At 47.6% G+C, this 25,684-nt stretch overlaps 4 protein-coding genes across 4 annotated transcripts; 3 read left to right on the top strand and 1 right to left on the bottom strand.

Annotated features, from left to right (window-relative positions):
- The first annotated feature begins 665 nt into the window (after positions 1-665).
- On the top strand, positions 666-4,721 carry LOC129582421 (uncharacterized). Its single transcript, XM_055473934.1, has 3 exons — positions 666-1,246; positions 3,699-4,634; positions 4,700-4,721. Exons 1-3 carry the CDS (start codon positions 666-668, stop codon positions 4,719-4,721), a joined length of 1,539 nt encoding a protein of 512 aa, XP_055329909.1.
- A 678-nt stretch (positions 4,722-5,399) lies between these two features.
- LOC129582422 (uncharacterized) lies at positions 5,400-10,828 on the top strand. The gene is made up of 8 exons (XM_055473935.1): positions 5,400-6,105; positions 7,004-7,206; positions 7,275-7,882; positions 8,210-8,829; positions 8,988-9,131; positions 9,211-9,443; positions 9,852-10,427; positions 10,601-10,828. Exons 1-8 carry the CDS (start codon positions 5,400-5,402, stop codon positions 10,607-10,609), a joined length of 3,099 nt encoding a protein of 1,032 aa, XP_055329910.1. The 3' UTR covers positions 10,610-10,828.
- Positions 10,829-11,127: 299 nt separating this feature from the next.
- Positions 11,128-13,427, bottom strand: LOC129582346 (uncharacterized). Its single transcript, XM_055473858.1, has 3 exons — positions 11,777-13,427; positions 11,606-11,669; positions 11,128-11,374 (listed from the first exon to the last, which is right to left on the bottom strand). The coding sequence occupies exons 1-2, from the start codon at positions 12,875-12,877 to the stop codon at positions 11,613-11,615; spliced, it is 1,158 nt and encodes a 385-aa protein (XP_055329833.1). The 5' UTR covers positions 12,878-13,427; the 3' UTR covers positions 11,128-11,374; positions 11,606-11,612.
- A 7,179-nt stretch (positions 13,428-20,606) lies between these two features.
- LOC129582423 (uncharacterized) lies at positions 20,607-22,302 on the top strand. Its single transcript, XM_055473936.1, has 3 exons — positions 20,607-21,508; positions 21,593-21,873; positions 22,228-22,302. Exons 1-3 carry the CDS (start codon positions 20,749-20,751, stop codon positions 22,300-22,302), a joined length of 1,116 nt encoding a protein of 371 aa, XP_055329911.1. The 5' UTR covers positions 20,607-20,748.
- Positions 22,303-25,684: the final 3,382 nt, after the last annotated feature.

A 25,684-nucleotide genomic window follows, 5' to 3' on the forward strand; every position in this document is an offset into this window, starting at 1 on the left:
GTACATACACTACACTTCCAATTAACTGTAATAATATGATTACTTGCATTTTTAATAGGCATTTGCAATAAGCACCCAAATAACAATAATTGTAAGTAATTGGTAATTTGTACTAGTAACTTGCAAGCGCTGGTACACTACTTGATCGCAGCCGATCAAAACGCTGCTTAACACTCACACGATTTCCACTGTTTCGGACACGCATACTCAGCATAGAGTAGCTTTAACACGCGTAAGTACCTCTAAATGCGTTTTAGTGATTTCCTTCAAACCGCCGCGTATCCCCGCACAAATCCCTTTCCCGTTTGGCTACATTGAGATTTTGCGAAAATCCCAGGGATGCGGATGGCGCAGACAGAACCGCCCGGTGTGGCGCCGTGAATTGGCTCCACATTCTGAAAGTTTTCGAGATCTCCTCCATTCTTCTGATTTTCGATCGAAAACGGAGCCTTGTCTTCGTTTCCGAGCACGGGCAGTTTTGTGTTCTGCAACCTCATATTGCCTTGCATTGTCCGTTGCGATCACTTCGAGTTTCATTTTCGTAAGGATTATTTGTATAACGTATTTTCTTAACTTGCCTCTGCAACGATTTGCCGGGTTTGGACAACCCAAAATGCGACTGCTGAAGGATCTATCGGAGATTAGAATCTCCATCGACAATTTCCATGATTCGAAGAAGCCAGCGAGAGAGAAAGATCCAGATAATCCTCTCAAAGGAAATCCAGGTGCTGCGTTTGAACTGCAGTGCGCTGAATTATCCCGTCGTGGAGATGACGCTGAACTGGTCCTTCGCCGAACCGAACCGCGTCCTCAAGCGCTACCATCCCGACATGCTACTCTCGGTCTGCTTCCAGAATCTCCACTTTAAACCAGCCGAGAGGACGGAGAACGAGCCAACAGTGAATCGCAACAATGAAGTCTGCAAGTACATTAAAGCAGTGCTGGAGAATGGTATCCGCGTCAACGGACGGGAATTCAACTTCTTCGTTTACTCTGAAAGCCAGCTGAAGAAGAGGACATGCCTGATGTTTGCAGCTAGTAACGAGGAGTGTTGGGCAGAATGGAACAGGTTAGGGGATTTCTCCAAGTTGACGAGCGCAGCGAAAGTAGCCAAACGCCTCGGACAGCTCCTCAGCAGTGCGCAACCGGTTTTTCGGCTGCCTTGGAAGGGGAAGGGACACGAGGACGGATATCCCGTGGAAGACGACATTGTGGAGAACGGCCAAAACTTCACTGACGGATGCGGGTCAGTCTGCATTCATCTTAGTGCGAGTGCGAAGGTCATAATAGCCATTAAAATTTAAAAACAAAATGCAAGCGCGGACACTTTACTTACATCAGAATTAAATTAAACAGGGAAAACACAACCGAAATCTCTATCCACCCGCGGGTTATAAGGCAAAGTACTGAATTCGGCAGTAGTATTTCCCTTAACGAAATGGCTACGCGCGAGAGTATCGCGCGCGTAGAGGTTTGACTACGCACGAGAGTTTCTCGCGCAAAGTCAAATGACTACGCGCGAGAGTTAGCGAAATTATATTAGAAAATAAAAAAATATAATATAATCGATTTGTGAATTAGCATTATTGTGGCAGGCATAAACCAGTACCATAACAACCAAGGTCAAATATTCTGTCAAGGCTCCAATAATTTCTAGGACGTAAAATTGTATTTTACCGGTGCTATTTTACCGGCACAATTAAGCTACCTCCCGGTATCCGTAGCGGTTATAGTTGTAAATTTGTACTATTTACTCCTCTGAAATGGACTCTGCACTGCTTAAAACCGGAGACCGCTTTATGTCCTTCAAGCAGCGCTACAGGGCGAGCCGGACGAAGACGTAACAGAAGAAGATTCTTCAGACCAAACAGCACGGTATAACAGTCTCGGAGTTCGTTACAAGACAGCCCTGGACTTGAGCAAAGAAATCGCAAGCGGAATTTCTAAATTTGGTGCGGTGGAGTTTCGGCAACACCTAGCGGCATTGCAACTTTATGCGGAGATCATCCGCAGCGGCGTAATCCCCGTTGTATCCCACCCTGACCAGGTCGAAGCTGCGAGACCATCAACAGCGGATGCTGAAGCGCCGCAGGAAATTATGGAAACCCCAAACGCTATTGAAGCAGCCGAACTAGCGATGCCAGAAAACACAGTTGCAGGCAATGATCAAAACGTCCTGAATATCCATCCATTTACTGTGAGGCCCGCAGGGCAAGTGCAGCCGCGCGGTCGACCTTCTGAGGGACGGAGGCATACGAAATTCAACCAAACAGCCATTACGCTGCTAACGCTAGCAGATATGCTACTCCAGAAGCAAAAGAAACGCATAACCTAGGAAAAAAGCGGAAAGTCTCCGTTCAACCGCGTAGAAAATCGGCCCGTATCGAGCGAAGCCCAGTGCGTCCGGGCGAAACGGCCTCCATGCGCGCGAGGCGAATAATGGAGCCGATGCCTCCTGGCCAAAACGAAATCGTGCGCGAATACGGCATCACGCCCGTTCTTACAGAAGACATTTCAAACCTAAACCGTTATGGTTCTGACCTGGCGCTTCGGCTGTTAGTCGCTGGGACTTACCTCTTGCGCGAGAAGCTTTTCCACAGCGGGCAGGGTTGGAATCACCAGCGGAAATTGCTCTTTGCCAGCCAATTGACCAATGTTTTGCGCGGATACGCTTCCAGCGAAACATGGACAAAGATATTGTGCAGCCACTTTTCAACGGCGTAAATCACTATGTTTGCGCGGCGGCGCGCTATACGATTGTATGAAACCTGGCGTCGTACGGGTCTACTGCTCGACGGGACAACAGCCGACAGATCTGCTGAAGTTACAGCTGTTTCGATTGTTTTGTTTTCCGGACTCATAAGGACAGGTCGAAGTCGAATACGCCCCTGTTTATGGACAGTCGCCGACAAGCAACAATTGCTTGATTTATGCATTTGCATTTGCTTATGATTTGCTGCTCCGGAAAACCATCCAGACTGCGAATTACATCCCTGACCGGGAATTTCGGGAATGGTTTCGCGAAATTATCGTCACGGGAGTGTTAAAGCAACCCCCAAGAGCTCAGGGACGAAATGCCCGCACTAAGACGGTGATCACGTTTCAAAGCATTCGTGTTTCCGCAAAAGATGCCGAAGCGTTGGAGAAAGCAGTAAAGCTGCCGGCTAAGCGAAGGGACACTGTTATTTAAATTTGAATTGTGCCTGAGAATTAAAAACCCTAATGCTGATGCATCCAATTGTATTTAGTATTGCTTGGTCGATCACTGCTTCGTCTATCAGCATAAAAAAACAAAATCTAGCGCGCGTAGCTGATTCAGTACTGTTTTTACTACCGGCGATAGCTCTCGCGCGTAGTCAAACTACTACGCGCAGGAGCTCTCGCGCGTAGACTAAGTGCTACGCGCGTGAGAAACTCTCGCGCGTAGACCTGACCTTCCCTTAATGGCAGCCAAACTAAATCGTTGCTTGATAAAAGCAGTAGAACGAGCGAGTGAGTATTAATAAACAAATAATTATGGCGTCGCTTCCAACCAAAGTTCAGAAAGAGAGTCTTGGAAGCGTAAATTATTTAGAGAAGCATTTTGTTGCCAATTATTCTTGTTCAGTAAATGGCTATGTTGTTATGCAGGGGCTTGAATAACTGATTATAACTCAACGAACATTTGTAATATTCAGTGTGACTGTGATCGTGTTCAGGTGGATCTCGCCAAGGCTCATGCAAAAAGTGGCACACGCTTCGAATCTCCGCTTCGACGAGCGTTTGTTGGTGCCGAGCGTCATCCAGATCCGTTACCGCGGCTTCAAAGGCGTCCTGGCCGTGAACCCGTCGATTACATCCGACGTGGTCTTCCGGAAGTCGCAGGAGAAGTTCCCATGCGAGGACGACTCCTTCTGCGTCGTCCAGCCGTCCGGGACTTCTCGACCGTACATCTACGGCAAACTTAACCAGCAGATTGTCGCGCTGCTCTCGGCTTTGGGCATACCCGACGAAGCGTTGCTGGAAGTCCAAGAAGAGCACTATCAACGTCTGGAGAACATGTACAAGGACCCCGTGGTGGCTTTCAAGGTGCTGAGCGGTGAAGGCAAGCAGAGGGAGGTGAGTGAGCTCGCCGAGAAAGGATTCCAGTCGAAAAAGGTCACTGATGCGCTGAACGCGGTGCGCAGTCACATCATGCACAAAAGCGTAAAGGAGAAAAACAACGGGGACAAGACGAAACTGAGCGTCGTGGTGGAAGAGTCGCGTTTCGTGTTCGCCGTGAACGATCCCAACGAAACGGAAGACGGTCAGTTGCGGGAGGGGGATGTGTACTTCGCCCCGACGATCGACGGCGTGGCCACGCCCCTCGTGGGGAACCTGGTGCTGGTGCGGAACCCCTGTCTGTTCCCGGGGGACATCCTGCTGCGGCAGGCGGTGGAGAACCCTGGCTGCCGGCATTTGGTGGACTGCGTTGTCTTCCCGGTTCAGGGACGGCGCTCCACCGCCTCCTGCTCGGGCGGCGGCGATCTCGATGGGGACAAGTTTACCGTCATCTGGGATAAGCGGTTAATCCCACAAAAAATGCAGGAACCCTACGGGTATCCACCGGCCCAGCAGAAGCAGGCGAAAAAGATCGATAGGGATGCCATGATCAAGCATTTCGCCTCCTTCAGCAATGCCTCGCTGGGAATCATCGATCACCTGTACCAGCAATGGGTAGATGTCGAAGGAGCGTTGTGTAAAGAGTGCGAGGACTTGAATAAACTGTTTTCCGGCGCAGTGGACGGAGAGAGGGTGAGTATTCCCAGTCATCTGAAAGCCCCGCCCAAAGAAGATCCCGACCAGCCGGTGAAGAAGCCGGTTTGGAAGAAAATGCTTGAAGTGTCCGAGCAGCGGTATGAACGTTTTAAGTAAGTGAAAATGATACATGAGCTACAGTATGGTTGATTTAAAAAACTGTGTACATTTTTGGTGGTTTTTATGAGATAAAAGTTGCCCAACCCAGAAATCGAACCGCGGACGTACTATCTTAAAGCCAGGCGTTCTAATTTAGCTTTTAATATACGTATGCAACGTAGTACGATTTGTGGAAAAAAAGCCAACACGAGACAAAAATATTACGAGTCTTTCGAAATGATTCTGCTCATTCTAGGCACAAAATCCGCACCAACGCGCAGAAAGGTGACGCTCGCATGTTGGCTGCCCTTAGCCATGCAGTCATGAAGGACATCATCGCCTCATGGGACATGAACATCAGCAACTACAGCCTGCTGGTAATCCTCATCAACTGGTTCAACATGAACCAGGACCACCTGAACCTGGACGATCAGGACGCGCTCATCCGCCAAATCGACTACCGCCACTTCACCTTCCAGCAGAAAGAAACGGCGCGCCAGCTGGGCGTTCCCAACAACATCCTGATGAACGCGCTGAACCGCTCGGACATCTGCACCCCCCGGGAACTGCAGCATGTGTACCTGGACGTGGAGGATCTCCACTGGAAGCTGCTGTACTCCTACTCCGTCTTCCATCAGACCGAGAACGAAGCCGGGTTCGTGCGGCATCTGTGCGACGCGTTGAGCAACTACACCAAGTCTTTGGTGGTGTTTAAGTACTCGGACCGCTTCAGTGTCGCGGTTTACTTCCCGAAACCGCTGAAAGTCGGGGTGGAGAATACGGATGTCGGGGAGATTGTGTACTTTGAGCTGTTCCATGGGAGGGTGGAGAAACGGATTGTCCCGGAGGGGATGAGGGTGTATTTGGGGGAGGATCTGTTCCAGATGTACGCTCCGATGAAAGAGAACATCAGAGCAACGAATAACCAAAGTAGCATCAGACAGAAGACAGATTCCTTCGAAACCTCAAACGGGAACATCGACAGAGAGAATTCCTTTATCTGGGTGAAGGGCCAGCGGCCAGCGACCATGGGATCGCGGCCGCGCGATAGAACGCGGAAGAATGCCGAGGATAAGCGGCCGGTTAATGAGGTGCTGGGGCTGCCGTTGGATGAGCTGCCGATGGACTACGAGATCCGGTTCAGTATTGCCGTTTTGGATCCGATGTGGTTCTCCCGAACGTATACGTCTACGGAAAAAATGGATTATATAAAAAAGCACAGATTGATGGGTAAGTTAGGTTACCTTACCATGTACTGTAGGCACAACAGCGTGCGCTGCTCTTACCTGCAAAACGACATTTGCCATTTGGGCTTGCTGTCTTATGGGATTTGACCCGGTACATAAGACCAAATTCGAGTACATCCACGGGAACTTTCGCTGTCACGCATTCCCCAACACTTTCTGCATTGCTAAGATTCAACTTTTCTTTATTTCGATTCATAATTATGACAGTATTAATCAGACACTACGTAGGCATGAAATCCCGTTGAAAAACTTACGGGTGAATCCATATATGTATATGGATTCACCCGTAAGTTTTTCAACGGGATATACATATTCCAAAAAGTTGAATTGCACTCAGGTGTGCCAGAAGTCTCATTATAAACCGATCTTCTTCAAATTTCGCCCGTAAATGCACATTACAAAGTATCTGTAGTACATATAAAGATTGTTTTTACGCCGACCCAAAGTTACTCTGGTTTTTTTCATGAAAATCCTTTTCAAACCTAAGACGCGTAAAGCCGGTAGAGCTAAGAAATGGTTTTGCCAAACTAAGCGATGCTGCGGTATGTACCTATATTACGAGCACTTCGTCCTAGTGAAAATTTCAACCAGTCACAATTAATGCAGCTGCACTCATCGATTTTCCCTTGCCTATTCGTCAAACTCATTCATAAAGCTGTTATTCGACCTGATCCCACACCTCGAGAAAATTTCATCCTAAATTAAACCATGTTTGACGACACCATGTTTGTTCGTTCGACGACGGTCGACGAAAGAGCGGGGCGCCGGTGATAGTCTTAAACCATAAAAGCTACTTGTACTACCGGTATAACAAGTGGTCTCGATAGAACCGTATAACGTGAAAACGGCTGTTATTGACCAGTGACCAAATGCACTCGCAGGTGTGGAGATTTACTACGTTGGTACAGTCAAGCAGCCGGACGGCCGACACACCCGACCCAACCTGACGCCCTTGTCCTTGGGCAACACCACCATTCCCGTGCACATCATCCAGCCAGCGAAGGTCGCTGACTTCCTGGCTCCGGATTTTGACAATCCGTTGCCCGAGCATGCCGCCACCGTGGCGCAGCTGAAAGCCTTCAAAGTAAACGTTTGACCTTTACATATTAGTAATCAAGAAAAACCGCAGAATTGAGTAATATAATTTTATAGGAAACTGGTATGATTATGCTGGGAAAACGAGCGGAAAGTTTCATGCCTTTTATTCGAGTCATCCACTACTACAGCCAAACCGAAACCCAGTGGTGCTCTAACTTTGTGCAGATGGTTCTCGATCAGTATGGACGCAGCGCCAAAGGAGACTGTGAAGTTCTCCAAATTCTGTTGTACATTCCACAGATGGCGATTAAATTTGCCCAGCACTTCGCTGACATTGACTCGGTTGTGGGTTTGGAATTATTGTGCGCGTTACTGCACAGCACCGCCACGCTGCCCACGAGCCACATCCTTCAAGAAGCGCGCACCATCACGGAAAAGATGAATGACAGGTTTAGCGCGAAAGAATACACTGAATTACTGAAAGCCAGTGTGATGGTGTTGGATCCCAGTGTCGGCATTGAATTCAATCGGATGCTTTTTGAAGATGAGGATCCGTTAGTGGAGAGTGATTACCTCAGACGATTCGGATATCTGTCGTGCCTGGATTTACTGGGAGAGCGAACTAACCAACAGCGGGAGAAGAAGGGGGCTCCGCAGCTTGGAATCCAGATGGTGGACAACAACAAAAACCAGCCAGTTGGAAAGTTGGACAACGGGAAAACGTTAGTACAATCTGGCCCTAAAAACTGGAAACCGCGTCGGTTCCGAAATTGAATAATAAAATCAACCAACAATGTGCAACAGGAACACATCCAGCGCGCATAAACCGCCAACACTAGTTCAAACCGAGAAGCGCTGGTTTGCGTAATATGAGTGTAGATGAAGCAGCAAGTTATTTGGACTGACAACGTAGGACTAACAATTGGTCAGTCGGTCCGCGGTTTAAAAACTTTCTAAGAAACCAACAAAAAGAGTGCAACAGAATCTCGTGAATTTTTTATCCGTTCAGTAACTCGCGTTAATTTTTAACGGCCGCGATTTCTTGGTAGGAAAAAGATCAAATTTATCTACCGAGCGCAGTACATCGCAGAGCGTCCGCGCGTCGGCGACATCGTCCTCTTCACGCGGATGAACAAACCGAAACGCAGTGAAAGCGTCTTCGACGCAAAGAACGCGGACACGGAATTCCCGGCGCTCGAGAGGCCGGGCGTCGTTAAGCCGAAGCCGAATCCCGCGAACCCAGTAGAGAATGTGGACGCGGGTCCGGTAGTGTGTGTGGGCGTGGTCAAGGACATCTCCCCCGATATCATCGTCCACTTTGACGCGGCCCCGCCGCCGGAAGTGGCCCTGGCTACTTGGGAGATGGAGGTGCTGGGCAACTTGACCACCTTCAAACACGCCGTCGACGCTGTGGCCACGTTCGTCGCGCAGAAAGAGAACGGCACGCTGGCGTTTAACGCCATCATGGGGCTGCCGTTTGAGGAGGTCGTCGCCGATGAAAATGAGAAACTGGAGGAATTTTTTGCGCTACTGAAGAAAATTGAGGAGAAACTGGGGGAAAAGAAGGATCCACGGCAAAATGTCGTCAAGATCAATGAATCACAGAAAGCGGCGGTTAGAATGGCCTGTAGCAACAAGCTGACGGTTATTCAAGGGCCACCCGGCACAGGTGAGAAGAGTCAGAAGACTAAAAGACTAAATAATATTTTCTCGGAAAAGTAATTTATTCACAGCATGTTCATAGAAAAAAACCCCGCACAGTAAAAGTGAAATAACCACACTCGATACTTTTATAACTAGGATGAAGTTTTTGCAATAAATTAACAGGGAAAACGCAGACGATAGCGTTCATGCTACACGTGTTGATGGAAAGGTACGGGAAATGCCGGGTGTTGGCGGTGGCCTCAACCAACACTGCCGCCGATAACATCTTGCGCGGAATCCTTAAGCTGAAGACGCTGATAAAGCCGGGTAAGAAACTGAAGCGATAATGTCTGCGAATCTGTGTATCGTTTGCGACGATTCTATTACAATTTGGTTTTGTTGATAGATGACATCGATTTTTCGCCGGTGCGCGTCGGTGATAAATCGGCGGTGGCGAAGGATCTGCAGCAGTACACCTTGGCGGATTTGGCCGAGGGAAGAACCCGCAACGGGACGAAGAAGAGCGCCCAGAAAGTCTTGCAAACGGCGGATCTTATCGTGGGCACGTGCGTCGGCGCCGGGCTGGCCGATCTGAAGGGTGTCGTCTTCGATGTGGTCATTATCGACGAAGCCTCTCAGGTATGCTGCTAATGTCTACACTCGGTAAGATGCTTTTCGAGTAGACACACGAGAAACGGTCCACTCCGTTTCCAAAGCAGAGAATCAGTGTTGCTTTAATGCGAGGTAACGCTGCTTGTGTTCAGGAAGCGTTTTGTATCGGTAAGAGACTGGATGAAGTGTATTATGTACTGAAATGATGAAAAGCGTAATTTTGCGTTTAACCTACGTTAATGCGAATAATCCAGTAAAAACTACTGCTCTTTGATATGTGATTGTAAAATTCTGGTTGTCTCAAGCATTGATTAACAATGCTGTTAATATCTCAACTCGAACATCTTATTCAGTGTTTTCAGGAGCCGCTAACTGCGTAGATTAGAGATGGATGAGACGTCGTTGATGCAGTTTTTCTTTGATTCTAACCTGCAGGTGACGGAGCCGTGCGCGTTGATCGCCATCGTCAAAGCCGCGCGGGTCGTCTTAGTGGGCGACCACCAGCAGCTGCCGCCGCAAGTGCATGAATTAGCCAAATCCGACGTTCCCGGCTTGGATCTGAGTGTGTCGCTCTTCGACCGCCTGGTCCACTCCGACGCCATCCACGTGCAGATGCTAGATGAGCACCACCGTTCCCACCCCTTCATCATCGACTTCTGCTCGCGGATCTTCTATGGCGGCCGGCTGAAAGCAGTTGTCTCGCCGGCGGACCGGCCCTTGCCGCTCGGCATCGAGTGGCCCAATCCGGACAAACCGGTGGTGTTTATCAATGTACAGGAGGCGAAGCGGTTTCAGTACGGTTTGCGGGTAAACCACGCGGAGGCGGAGATGGTGGTCCGTGTGCTGGAGAAACTGCTGCTGCATGGCGAGGCTAATGTCACCGCGAAGGAGATTGGTGTGGTCACTCCGTACCGCCACCAGGTGCAGCATCTGATCAAGACACTGAAGGAGACGCCGGCGCTGAAAATTTTGGCGAAAGATATCGAGGTTGTCACCATCGATGGGTTCCAGGTTAGGCCGTTATCTAAATGACCTTCCACATTTAATACTGTGGTGTACTGAGTTTGTGTGTTTCCTGTCCTTCTAATATTTTTTCAATTCTTGCCTGAGCAACTTTCTCCTGTTTTCCCGTTCCCTCGTAACGATTCTATAGTTTTCTTAGGTTATTCTTAGGTTCTTCTTAGGTTCATTGAACTGCAGTGTATGATATCTATTGGCTGAAGTCCGTTGGTGCGGATTGCATGGTCGCGAGAAGGATGTGATTGTGTTCTCGGCGGTGCGCGACGCACCGGTAACCTCGACTGGTTCAACGACGCGCGTCGCTTCAACGTCCTCATGACGCGTGCCCGCCGCGGCCTCATCGTCGTGGCCAACGCCGAGGCGCTGCGAGCCACGGCAGGTTCCTGCTGGAGCCGGTGGGTGGATTACGTGCACCAACACCGTCTAATCATGGCGCCGGGTAAAGTATAGATCCAGTGTGAACTATAGCGGTTGCACGGCTATTTCTTTGTTTGTTATAGTAATCAGACATCAGTTATGGTTTTATCTGTTTTACGGGTGGAATGACATGGCCAGTACGCATTTTTACGTTTGACATTTTTCATTACAATGTGCCGCTGATTGGCGATTCGTGGATGCTAAAACGGCTGGTCTGAGTGTGTTTGACCGGCAAATGCCTTGCCGTTATGTTGAAAATAACAAAAAGGTCGCAGACGCGGGCACTATTTGACAATTAAAATTCAAAACATTAAGAAGCCAACCAAAATCTATCTTCTCGTGGGTTAAAAGGTAATGTGCTTAACACAGCCGGAGCGTTTCCCTAATATATTAGCTAAACTAAAACGTTGCTTAAGAAAAGCAGTAGAATGAGCTTCTCCAGTCAGTTCACGAATTCATCGGCCTATGCAACGCAGCAATCCGCTTAAAGCCGGACCGGAAATACCTAACGCTTCAACCACCTACGGGATAGAAAAAACAGTCTTTAATAATTATTTGTCGCACGCGGGCTTCCTGACCATACTCTACAACAGTACCAGCTTTCCACGTAATTTCTATAACGTAAAGCACAGATAGCACCTATTCAGCGCGAATTTTGGGCCATTGACGATTGGCACTGCAGATACACCACGTTCACCACAATGACAAATTTGGCTAACGCATTAGAAATTACGGAACAATCTTGTGCATACCTCTAAATCAGCGGACCCCGACAAGGAAAACATCCGAGACGTCTGCCTGCAGCTTGCGCCGTAGCTGCGTTATTTTGAGTTCCCAAAAGCAAAAAAAATTTAGTGTACGATTCGGTACAGCACAGAATATTTTTTACTTTTAATACGATTAGTAAAACAACAACGGCTAACCATAGGATGCGGCTGGACTGCCATAAAGAAAACAAACGCGAAATGCACCGTGCAGCGCACTGGGCCCGTCCACACCCCCGCCACCGCTATCGTCCCTTGGTACCCTCCCACAAACCACCGAGCCATGCACGCGCCAACGCTTAACACATCCAATAAAAGCCACGCACCCAGCACCGAAGAGTAAACCTCGCTAATTTTCTGGGAGAGCTGCAGCAGCGCCCGCTCCTTTCGGAAACAGCGCACAATCTCGTCCTTCATCTTGAGTACTTGTGCTGCGTCCCATGTCCAGACGCTTTCTATAAATATCGCTTCGAGTTGCCGAAGATCTTGCAGCAGCGGTGTAACGCAGAATGACAGATACAGCATAATGGTGCCCGCGAAGAGGCCCGCGGTGCATGTCGACAAGACGTCGACCAGAGTGAACAAGGCCGTCCAGATGTAGTTCTTTTGTTGCTCAGTGACATCCCACACAACAAACTTCTTCGTGGTACTGGGACTCAACGTGGTAACGAGCACAAGGGAAATGTACGTTTCATAGGTCGTCATTATGATCAGCAGCACAGTGACCAGAAAGCTCACGATCCCCAAATAGGTCGACAATGCCGGAGGCAGGTTTTGGCGGCGGTGGTCTCGGATTTGACTGACCAAGCCCATCAGGGCTGGTCCTAACAACCACAACGCCATGAAGTCGAATATTCCGCGCAAACAGTAGGAAATGGCGAACAACTTGGCCAGACGAGCGATGACGGGATACAGTACACCGGCTTCTTCGTTTGGCTGGATCGGAACGAGGGATAAGAGGGTTACGATGCAGACGGCCAACAGTAACAGCAGCACCTTGGCCGCGCCGGTGTTGCCCGAAAGTCCAGCGACGAGACTTGGCGCGGTCGAAATGATGATGAGCGGATTGTCGAGAAGAACGCGCAACCAGGTCGCTAAACAGACATCCAGAAATCCTCTCCGGGAAAGTGTATTCTTGGGATCGATGCCTGCGTCGAGGTCTGGTCGCGTGGTGTCGGGAGAAGGTGACGAAAGGTCACCGTCCATGGTGTCCGTTGGATAGACTGCCACCAGCTCCTCGTCAGATTCTGCGTGAGCCATAATATCTCAACAGGATTTAATGTGATCGCGTAGATAGGAAAACGGAGCTCTTAAAGCATCTCACAATTGCTTGTTTATTCAGCGCTTCGAGCAAACGACTGTACGAGGTTGGAAAGGGGTGCAAGGTCACGGACAAGTCATACAGGCGATTATCGGAAGCGTGAAGCAGCAGGTTATTACGAGGCCAGTTCCAAGACCCAATTTATCTATAGCGTCCCATGCAAACGCATACAGAATGCTGACTAAAGGGAGGTTTAGAAATAGAATGCACAGCCTCTGAAAAATAGGCGCACCCATGCTACACTTATGGTAAGCCGGTCAGAATAGGTGGCCTGGCCCGTGGCCACAACGCCGCTTAGACAGCGTTCATCGGCTTTAATATCTAAACAGGACTCAATATCATCGTGTAGAGAGAATCAAGTGAAAACTACCGGTGTGCTGTGGCCAGTTTATGAGCATTCACTACTTTTCCACGGTTGGGCAGGGGCTGACGTACAAGGTTCCTGCGGCCTGCACCGAGCAAACAAGGATCGCAGATAGTGTAGCTCGTTTTGAAAGGATAGTCGGCAATGTTCTGCGACAGCACCGCTTCATATTAATATCGAGTTGCTGCAAGCGGTACATCGTGCTCCCGTATCCGGGTTGACTGGTCATGTTATTCGAGCTGTTCAAATGTTTTCACCGCAATGGATTTACTTAACCTGAGCTAAAGCAAACATAAATACTCGCCGGTGCATTCTCTCGTTGTTTTTCGCCAACAGCGACGGCTAATCCAGTTGGCCCCAGTGTTGGCCTGACAAGCAGCGGCGACATCAGTCGCCCTTACCGAAACTGAATAGTATACAATTTCAAAAAACTGGCTGGGATATGCACTTTGCTGTGTGTAATCAGCGGCTTCTCCGATTTTGAGCTGTAATGATTGTAATGGTTTTATTTCCAAACTTGTAAAAGCAAATGCCATTTACGCTAAAAAAAGTGTTGTTGGCAGTGCGTTTCGAGCTGTTGGTGGCAGTGCGCTGATTTGATCATTTTTGCAGTATACCTTCAATAGCGATTAAATGCATACATGTACTGCTCAAAAGTTGAAAACAATTAACTGGAAAAATCGATAGGAAATGTCAAATATGGATCAATTTTTGTACCGCAAACACGTATTATATAGTATCCTCACCGTATGAATGTAAATATTACTATCATATCGCAGAATTAAACCAACTATGAGATTTGTCCAGAAAGAATTTCCGAGATGACATATTCACCCTAATAATTCGTAACATATGGAAAATAAAACGTAGCGTATTGCGCGTGATGAGACAGTAAGCGTAGACAAACGAATGAAAAGCAGTTATAAGCATCGTAATGCTATTGCATACCAGCAGTTTTTCACATTGTGTTTTTCTTAGGCTGGTAACGGGGACTTATTCGGTAAATTTTGTTAAGGGAAGTGGCCAGGTACATGGTACCAGATTCGTGTACATGTACGAAATCTTTCACTTTCGCGCACTCCCAAAACCTTTTTTCTCTTGTTTTATGACAGTCTGTAGTCAAATGATTTGCATACACAGGCCTGAAAACCGTTTGCGAGCGCAACATCCGGTTCGCAAGTTATGGCTGTTAGAAAATTCCAAAAAGTTTAAATGCATTCAGGTGTACCAAAAGTCTCATTATGGACCGATCTCTTTCAGATTTTGCACGTAAATGCACATAACCACGAAAAACGTTTTTACACCGATCCACTGTTCTAGCATGTTTTTCAAATTTTAAAATGAATTTTAAAAATTTTAAAAATTTTAAAATTCATTTTAAAATTTGAAAAAAATCGTGGAAGTATGGATCGGGGTAAAAACGATCTTCATGGCCATGTGCATTTACATGCAAAATTTGAAGGAGATCGGTCCATAATGAGACTTTTGGTACACCTGAAAGCATTTAAACTTTTGGGAATTTTCTTACAGCCATAACTCCCGAACCGGATATTGCGCGCGCAAACGGTTTTCAGGCCTGTCTATACAAATCATTTGACTACCGAATGTCATAAAACAAAAGAAAAAAGGGTTTGGGAGTGCGCGAAAGTGAAAGATTTCGTGCATGTACACGAATTTGGTACCATGTACCGGGCCACTTCCCTTAAGGCGGTGCCTGATGAAGCAGCATCTAACAAAAATCCCTTCCAGTAAGCGTGGGAAGGAACAGTTTCCAACACACTCTAGCATTCCAAGTTGAATCTCAAGACTTAAACAGTGAAAAACACAAAGCAGAAAACAGGCTTTCTCCGGTCAATACGTGACACTTTTGCCGCTTTCTTTGAACAAATTAACGGACGCGTCGCACCAGACACCCAGTTTCTCGTCAGCAAGCGGAACAAAATGACAACGGTCCACCATAGTGCTGTACTGTGACTGTTCTTCACGAACGCTTGTTCTGCAGCCGCGTCCGCATGTCTGGTGACCTTGGAAGCCATCCATTCATTTTTCTTGGCTCATATATATCCATCGTCGACAAAAACTGGGTGTAGTCGTTCTCGATGCAGGCGCCCAACGCCGCAATAAGACCTGGTCTGTACGTAACGAAGGCACACTGTTTGGCTAAAACAATGAGTATAGTTACTGATGACCTTTGTTGCATATAATATTCTCTTCTACGAAAGTGGGGAAAAAGCAGTCCAAGTAACAATTTTGTTCACAACTTCAAGAGAATGAGAACACCCGATTTTGATTATGGCAACTAAGTTATGCATCGTTACAGCAAAATTAAAAAAATTCGGATACCGTGAAACCTGACGTTCGCTACTTTGTCCGCGCCTACTCCTCGTCTTGGCGGCAACAGACAGGTGCTGTAGTCCTAAAAAGCCATCACTATCAGGATGTGGACGCAGCATTACCATGTTAAGCTAAAGAGATATTCTGCCTCAGATCCTCGTAGAAAATTCTCTTTCCGATAGTCATTAATGAGCATCGTGGCTGATGTGCCTCAGCATCCAAATGTTTCAAAACCGACAGGAACAAACTCGTATCGTTTCAGCAAAAAGCGGTATCTCTTTCCATTAACGGTTTCAGTTTGGTCACTGTCCCTCCGGCTTTTTCATTGGAATGCAGACGACTACACCGGCACATGGTCAATAGCATCCTGCAACCGGAGAAGCCGCTGCTCAAACACACCAGTGCACGCCACATCTCCTTTCAGGCATGCCGTACACTTTTGAGTGTGGCGCGGTAAGGGCGACGCACCTCGGTGCAGACCGTGACAAACCAACACCGCGGCCGATGGATTAATGTCTGTCATTTCTGTATACACACTGCTTGGAAGAGGGAGTAAAAGTATCAACATCATCGAGTTAATGTATATCGACGCAGTTCGCGCAACGCGCATCGCAGGGATCGGACGATGATGATGTAACACGGATACGGTGATACGACACCGGTTTTTTCATCAATTCGATGGCAAAATATTGGCGATCGCGTCTCTCTGAACTGGCTTTACTGCTGACGTCGTTGTGTGCTCGATACCGCGTCAGATGAAACTTTTCAGTCAGACCTGCTCACCTGTGGTGAACGCTTATAAATTGGTTGCGGAGCAAACAGATCCATAACGGCAACTGTAATTAAAATTTCCTTACACGATATCTTGAGCCCTGTGGTGAAACTATGGCTGACGCTGATGAAGAACTGGACGCTTCGCACTGTCTGGCCCTGGTGCGCATGTTGCTCGTGACCTTTCTCAGCGCGTGTCGGATTTTCGGCATACAAAGCGTGATACAAGAACCATTCGCCCACCAACAAGTAGCCAGCGCTCAGATACCCGCCATCATCCTGTTTGTCGCGAATTTATCGTTTATTTTGTACTGCGTACGCGGCTTGACTGACGTTGTGCTGTTCGGCGTGCAAGGAACATCCATGTCGGCGTTGGCCCATTCTCTGAGTGACGGCCATCCATGCCGGCCGCCAGAGTATTTGGTGACGGTGTCCTTTCTGTTCGTTGTGATGATGGTATCGATTACAGGGCACAGGCGTACGTTTCCCTGTTGCTCGCCACCAACCTACCGGACAACGAGAATACGAGCAGATTCTTGGTCTGGGATGTCAGCGCGAAGCTAGCGGCGTACGCATCCATCGTCTTGATCGGTCTTGTCGATTTCATGTCGACCTTCACGGCGGGGTTTTTCGCCGGCGTCATCTGTTTCTACATATCAGCGGCTGTCACGCCGCTCCTCGAAGATCTTGGACAACTCAAAGGACGATTGCCACGGGTATGTTTTCTTATGTTTTCTCATGTTCTCGTATGTTTCTTATGTTTTTCTTATGGCGACAGCGGACTCTACACAGTTACCACTGCTGCACGAGGAAATCCAGCGTTGTCATGAGCAGGAGAAAGCGCTGCCGAAGCTAGTCCAGCGCATTGGTAAACTGTTTTCTCCGGTGCTCTCTGCTTGGCTGCTAATGGACTTCCTCATCGTTATTACGTACATGGCACGATCGTTCGTTGTGGTGTTCGAAGATACAGCAGCGGTGGTGGAGTTTTGGATGGCGCCGATGCCACACATCATCCATTTCGTCTTTGTCACCGCCATGTCGGTCCAACCGCAGCAAAAGGTAAGCTATGCGCAAGCCGAAATTCAGGAAATTCGAAAAATACAGAAAACCTAAGAAAACATTAAAAATAAGTAGAGGCGTCGTCTGAACGTAAATTACGCCTAGAAGCGCATCTCGGTTCAGGTCCATTGTTGCGATATACTGTTGCATGCTGTTATTAAATCAATTACTGAATATAATTCTGTACCGAAGACTGATTTTCTCTGTTTTTTGTTCTACGCTGCAAACCTGTGCAAAGCAGAGTAGCAGTTTTCTGCCAGCAAAAGATAGTACCATCCGAAATCGTTTATCTTAACAGACCGGGTGTAGCCCATCTACTATCGGTTCCTGTGGATATAAAATTTGATTATTTTGTTCTTTTATTTAGGGACTACAAGTTACCGGTCTGTGGAAAGAGCTAGAGGAAGACGTCTTTAACGTCCCCCATGTTCGCGGGCCATCCTCGATTTAGAAGTACGTATTTACATAAAGGCTGCAATGCGCAACTGAATATTGTCACGGCCGCATAAATCAGCAGGTTCTTACTATACTTTTTTACTACTAAGCCATTTTCGCATCCTCGTAGATCCGACTTTTTAACTGCAACGTCGGCCGTCATCCGGGCTTTCATCCGGTCTCTTCGCTACACACTACAAGGCACGTCATACCTGCGCTTTGACGCCGACACCGACGATCCCTACATGCTGCAACTGTATATATCCCGCTTCCGGCTGCCTAAACGCCACCGTCGTTGCCCAGAGACCAAACAGCGGCAACTTTATTCGTTATCAGTGGCTGCTGGTTTGTGGCGCTAAGCATAACAATTACGGATGGCTGCATACATTTGTTCTCGGTTAAATCATTGCTGTTGTACTGCATTCTGTATCTGTACAGAATAGTGTACGTATTACTGGTTTTTAACGAAATAACGTAACTTCGGGCTTTTATTGCGAAAAAAAAAATCATTCTTCGGATAGGCACCGCGACGACCAGCTGGCCAACGATAACAGTGATCTATACGAGACGTGTGCCTAATTCAAACGACCGGCTTAGGGGTTTCCAATAGTTCTAGTACCACCGATTTTGAAACGGTCCTTTTACAATCTCAAGAAATACTTTTTCTATTCACACTTTACCATTTAGAGCAACGCTGCTAGAAGATGGTGCGTAATGTAATAGTCGTTATATTATCATGACGCCTCGACACACTCCGATCAAGTGTACAAGTGTGTGCATATTGTAAATTCGTAAGCTACTAAAGCGAGTGCCATAATTCATTCGTACATCGACGCGACCTCAAAGTGCGCTGGCGCAGCTGCCGAACGGGCTTTCACTGCGAAGATGGGGAAGTATAAGTCTCTTACGGATCGCTGTTATTTTGTCCCAGTTGCATGCGAGACATTTGGAACTTTTTGTGAGGAAACAATTGTCTTGTTAAAGGAGATTGGTAAGAAATTGTTTATGAGGACCGGCGAGATTCGTTCTACCTGTTTTTTGTTTCAACGTTTAAGCTTGGAAATAATGCGTGGCAATGCTATGAGTGTTTTGTGTACAGTCCCATCTCATGTTAATTGGGACAAATTCTTTATTTGAGTGATTTTTATTGAGCGAAGCTCGCCATGGTACATAATGCGATTAAAAACCTAATTCATTAAGCAGTACAGAGTACATATAAATATCCATTGAATCACACATGTCATGGAATCTTTGTTTTGCTAAGAAAACTATCCTCAGCTTACAGTCAATAACTGCTTTGGTTTTAATGTGTTATGAAAGTCCTCTTCAGACTAATACAGCTTCGTGTCCGGAAAGGTAACCTGGCGGCGATCAACACTGAGCCCGTTGCAGTTGAAAGTATAGAGGACTACTCCAGCAGATCATCACAACACACAGGAGGCGCATAATAAACAGCAGCCGGTAACCTAAGAAGCCACTGTTCAAACACAGAAAAGTGTATGTCGCATTATGTTTCCGAGATCCCGTTCTCGTGAGCGTAGCTCGGTAACGGCAACGGACGGCGCTATACTCCACAATGAGGCGCCGTCCGTTGCCGAGACTGAGCTACGCTCACGATAGTCTCGTATAACAGATACGAGACTTAGTCTCGTATAACAGTCATACTGGTACCATTATATAATGGTAATACCGCGTCTGCAATAAACACAACCGATTATGTAGTCAAATTTTACGTAATCGGTTGTTTATCACATACGCGGTGGGGAATCCAAAATAAGGATGTGGTTTCTCCAATTTGCTTTGTTTGTGTGAAAATTCCGCCCTGCTCTTGTATTCGCAGCTGAACCATGCTGGTCGCAGGTGTCATAAGAGATAGTTTGGGTGTCAAAGTTGTCCCCTATGACGCTTGCGACTATCAGGGAATAAGGCCATACAGAAGATATGATAGTTGTGCTAGGAGGCCGGTGCCACCGCCCACGGTAGTGGGGCTGCGTGGATTGCCGCACCGTCTCTCCGGTCTGTTTTTTGCCGATTCGGCCGTGTATTAAAAATACACGGCCTTCACTTCTGATTTTCGCCTCTCCCAGCCAAGAATATCTTGACTGGTCGACTCTGTTCTCCTTTTGCTCCCATCTGGGATTTGATGTCATCCTGCGAATGATTTTAGATTTGTCGGGCCTTGTTGCTTTTATTAAAATTTCATTTTAATAAACGATCTGTTTGGCAGCCGTTTCGTTCCGTCCACATTCCTGTGCGACGCACACAGCGTGCTTTCAGTTGCTTAAACTTGCTTTCGTAATTAATGACGAGTGCATAATGGGAGTTAAAGGAAACATGAAGGGCTGGATCAGCGCAATACACCGGAATAATGTCAACAACAGCCCGCAACCGGAGAAACCGCTGCATTAACACACCAAAGTGCATGTCGCATCCCATTTCAGACATCCCGTTCGTTTGAGTTTGGCGCGGTAAGAGCAGCAGACGCGCAGGCCAACACCGCTTTTGATCGATTACTATCTGCCATTTTTGCATACACATTCCTTCGAAAAGGGATTTACCGACGAGTAAATGTGTCAATACAGTTGGAGCAACGCACCGCGGACGATGATGGTTTTACACGGATCCGGTAACCCGATAACGCTTTTCCGCAGTACCAAGCGCAACATATTGACGATGGTGTTTGTCTGATCTGGCTGTACTGCAGACATCTTCGTTTGCTCAATGCCGTACCGGATGAACTGTTTTAGTCCAACCTGCTCAACCAGCGACGAACGCGTGTAAACTACTTGTCGTACCAAACTGATTGATTAATTTCATTGCGGGTAACGTGGAACCCTGCTGCGAATCATGGCTCGCGCGGAACCCGACTTGGATGACATTCTTGAAGAACTTGACGCTCCGCCAAGGAGTGCAGTGAAGGGAATTATCCAAAGCATCAACAACCATCGGACAGTTCAACAATGCCTCGATTTGTGGTTGCGCTTCCTCTTACACAACCCACTCATCGGCAGCCTGGCCCAGCCAGTTGTCGGACAACGCAGATTGGATCTGTTGCGCCTATTTCTCGTGACCTTTCTCAGCGCGTGCCTGATTTTCGGCATACAGAGCCTGATACAAGAACCACTCGCCCACCAACAAGTAGCCAGCGCCCAGATTCCCGCCATCATCCTGTTTGTCGCTAATTTACCGTTTATTTTCTACTGCGTACGCGGCCTAACTGACGTTGTGCTTTTCGCGCTGCAAGGACCATCCATGTCGGCCTTAGTCCGTTCTCTGCGTGACGGCCATCAATGCCGGCCACCGGCGTTTTTGGTGATGTTGTCCTTTGTGGTCATGGGAATGATGGTATCGATTACGGCGTATAAGGCGTACGCTTCCCTGTTGCTCGCCAACAACCTGCCGGATGACGGTGATACGAGCAGGTTCTTGGTCTGGAACGTCAGCGAGAAAATGGTGGCGTACGCATCCATCGTCCTGATCGGTCTTGTCGATTTCATGTCGACGATAACCGCGGGGTTTTTTGCCGGCGTCATCCTTCTCTACATAACATCAGCCGTCACGCCGCTCCTCCAAGATCTTGGACAACTTAAAGCGACAATTGCCACGAGTATGTTTTCTTATGTTTTCTTATGTTTTGTTATGCTTCTTCTTAAATTTTCTTATTCTTTCTTGTGTTTTCTTATGGCGACAGCGGATACTACGCAGTTACGAGCGCTGCACGATGAAATCCTGCGCTGTCATGAGCAGGAGAAAGCGCTGCCCGTGCTATTCCGGCGCATCATGCAAATGTTCTCTCCGGCGTTATCTGCTTGGCTGCTAATGGACATCCTCATCGTCATCGTGTACATGGCACGGTCGTTCGCTGTCGTGTTCAAGGACACGGCAGCGGAGGTGGAGTTCTGGATGGCACCGATGCCGCACATTATCCATGCCTTCTTTGTGGTCTTCATGGCGGAACAACCGAAGAAAATGGTAAGCCGGTACACAAATAGTCAGCCGTACAAGCTCGACCGTAATTTTTAATGCATCAGCACACCGGCGAATACAGATTTACGGGTTATGCCAAATTGCGGCCCGTTACGACACACTATTTAAGCTCTACAGTCTCCATGCATGTGAAATGGATAATGCTTGCAAAATATCGATCTCAGTTACCTCGTATAAACTATCCATATATGTGAATTACAAAATATCAACTTTTCTCGGTTATCATTACCTGCATTCTTGAGAGAAGTGAATTGTCATTAGGAGAGTACGTACTGGGGTAGACATAGCCCATCTATCACCGGTTTTTGTGACATAAATTAGTTTTGTTGTTGCGTTTAGGGACGAAAAATAAGCGGTCTGTGGAAAAAGCTGCAGGAAGACGTCTTTACCGCCTTCTACACACCCACGATTTAGAGGTACGCATGTAGTACAGGGAAGGGTGCAATGCGCTACTGAAGATGAAAATTTACAGTTCCTACTATATTAAAACATGTTACCCTGACCCATACTCGTAGTTTCGACTGTCAACGACAGCGTCGGCCCATCATCTTGACTTCAACCGGGCCTGCAGCGCCGCGCATCAGACTTTGTACTACACGCTGCAGAGCACGCCGACACCGGCCACTTCTACATACAGTTGTCTGCCCCGGGTGCCTATACGTCGCCGTCGTCGCCCAGAGACCAACAGCGGCAAAATCAGCACATGTGCCGGAAATGTGCAGCCACTGCGCGAGCCGGAACGATCATCGCAGCTTTCTCATTCCTCGTAGTTGTCATTTTCTTACACTGGCATCTGGCCATGACCTTCGTATCTGCTCCTTATCAGCCATCAGCGGTGGCTCGTTTAGTTGTCGTTGTTTCCTTACACATTCTCTGCGCCGGTTGTTGTTACCACATTAAAGTCGTTAGTCGTTAGTCATAATCGTTTATCAGATAACTTGTACTCGTACCGCAACCACCAACTGGCCAGCGATAATGGCGATATGTATGAGGCGCATGACTGATCGCATCGGCTTCAGCGGTTTCCCATCCCATGAAAGTTCAAGTACCACACATTTGAAACGTCCTTTAACAATCTCACAAAGAATTTTTGCCTTCGCACCTGGGCAGCCATTTTCTGCAGTGTTGCTAGTAGATGGTATAATAAGGCAAACTGATTACGCACCTTCCATTCCCTTGTAGCGCGTCTCATGCTACACCTGCCTAATCCAATATCGTTTACGGACAGTTACGGTTACTGTACTGCACTGTTGGCCGTTGGGTGACTGGTTTGCTAAACCGATCTGCCAATTAGCAAGCGGAATCGAAGCGTATGTAGTTGAGAACTGTATTACAAGTGCAAAGGCTCAGATCAGAGCGTCGACGTTCAGGCCAACGTCCAACGCCATAGTAATTGCTAGAGACAAACAAATTTTTCCGTTAACAATAGTCTACATTTGGGACACTGTGTCAGAAAGCACCACGCTGAAAAGGATCAAAAGTTAAAAACGGCAGTCACCGTGTCACGCTAAAACAGTTTTAACACTACGATACCGAAGTACGGAAGTAGGTACAGTAACAGCGTAAAGCAGATTTAAGCAATACGCATATTTAAGCTTGCTTTACTCATGCTGAATCGCTGATCCCAAAGTGACTCTCGGTCGGCTAGTGTCTCGGTGTCGTACAGAATACATGGATGCATTAGACGCTTGGTCTTGAACACTCAGCGTGCTGTGTCATGTGTGATTGCTTGTTCAGACTGCCATCAAGTAATGCGGCAGTATCACTGTACACGCTTATGTACAATGTACATTACGCTTCTGGCTTCTATCATTGTAATTATCATTCATATGTACTGGTTGCCTGATGTGTCAACCGCTGTAATTTCAGTGCTAGTACTGGATAAAAGGTTTAGGTTTTACCGTGCGCACAAAGCATCACACCAACGGCAATATGCTGTCTTTGTACAGGTGCGGCAGGTGCCCACTGTCTACAAGGTCACGGAGTGACTGCAGTCTTGTCCACCTACCAGTGTACACGCCATACAGGCAGATCGCTAGAGAAATGAAACTTTCCATGCTGGCCCACGCCAGCTTCTGTTGGATGCTCTCAGCTCAGCCATCATAGAACTGCACCGACCGATGTCTGTACTTTGTAGAACTCATCGGTGTCAGTGCCACACCATATTCAAGACACCAAGATGAATGGTGACACGGTCGACTATGCAAGCTGTCTCAAGTTACTGGTATCGCTGCAGAACAGCCCGGATGCAGAGGCGAGCGATTCGTACTGCCTGCCGACTGCCGTTTTCGTTTATGTTAAACGCATGGATCAACCAAACAATACGCTATTAACGCGCTATGCGTAGATTGCGCGTATTACGTACGTACGTGTTTTGACGTACGTGTTGCCTATTCCGGTACGTACGACTTGCTGTTCTTATCAAAAAAAAAACACAGCCGGTACTTTGCGATTGCTTTATGCGGCTAGTTGTTTCGAAAACGGCTCGGTTTACATGTTCAGCAATGCATTATTAATCAGGTGACAGACAGAACATTTTGTGCAAAGTACGGTAATTCATTCACGCAGAGTTACAATGGAGGCTATAACACTGCAACAGACAGATCGTATGCAGCAGCTCGCAAACGCGAGCGCCAGCTTTATTTTAACGCGCAATGGCGCTAACCGGCTCGGGCAGAGCAAGACGTTCAACAGAACCAGACTAAGAGAAATCTAAACAGGTAGCAAGCACATCTCTAGGGAAGGCGCCAATCCTCTGCTTCGACTGATCTCCCTGTCTCCTTCCATTTGGCACGATTGGTGCTGCGGACATCACAGGCTTTTCAGTCCAAGCCGTTACTGAGTAGCCAGGGTGGTATTGTGATCCTCCATCTCCCGTGCCCGTCTCCGTGGTGGTATTGCTGCCTCAGCCAAGCACTTCGCACACAGGCCTTGCGGGCCGTGCACTCGCAGCCTGAACTCAGAGTGGTCACCCATCTAAGTCCAAACCGCGCTCGGTGTAGGCTATCTTTCAAAACCCGAAGGTTCATCCATCTAGCCACAACGAGTGTGCAACGCATTTGAACGCTAATTCCATCCACGGTTCTGATTTAACTAATCAGTCTGAAGTTTCTAACTAAATCTGTGAGCTTATTTCTAGCTGAAAGGTCGGAGTGACTCTAGGTTAGAAGGAAGTTTATATCTCGTTTCGTTCTGTTCTGTTCTGTTTGCTTGTTCGTTCAGTTTAATGATATAAACATTTGGGAAGTTCCTGAGTGTTTCGGTTTCGATAACTTTCGTTAGGCACAGCAATCCGCTTGTACCTAGCGGAAGTAGGTAGTTCGCGTACCACTTACGGAGTCCAGAACGTATTCCCACTCTACCGACTGAGTAGGTTTGGTCATCTAGTGCGGTTGTCGCGGTGCGACTTCCGCATAGCATGTCACTATCATCCATTTATTGACCACAAGCTGTTTTTCCGCAAGCAAAATCCAGTGACGCTGCAGGGGTATATTTTAACTTATAATGATTAATCCGCGTTTTGAGGGAACAAACCGCTGTGTAGGTTCGAAGGTAAAAAATCTGCTTGAAAGAACTAGCTGTTCACGAGCCCCCCGCTTAAACTCACAAGTCAGTAACTATGATTATCCGAAATCATGACAGATATTTATATACTTGTACTAATGCGCGATGTAAGTGAGCAAGAAGCAACGTGTCTATCGTGCATGAAGTACGCACTGTATTTCGGTGGCGGCCGTTCTCCGCAGATACCGAGATCATTCAGGACTTCAGGTGAATTAAGTTTAACTTATTCAAA

Source organism: Paramacrobiotus metropolitanus, unplaced genomic scaffold, assembly GCF_019649055.1.
Source record: "Paramacrobiotus metropolitanus isolate TYO unplaced genomic scaffold, Prichtersi_v1.0 Parri_scaffold0000007, whole genome shotgun sequence".
NCBI classification, from domain to species: Eukaryota; Metazoa; Tardigrada; class Eutardigrada; order Parachela; family Macrobiotidae; genus Paramacrobiotus; species Paramacrobiotus metropolitanus.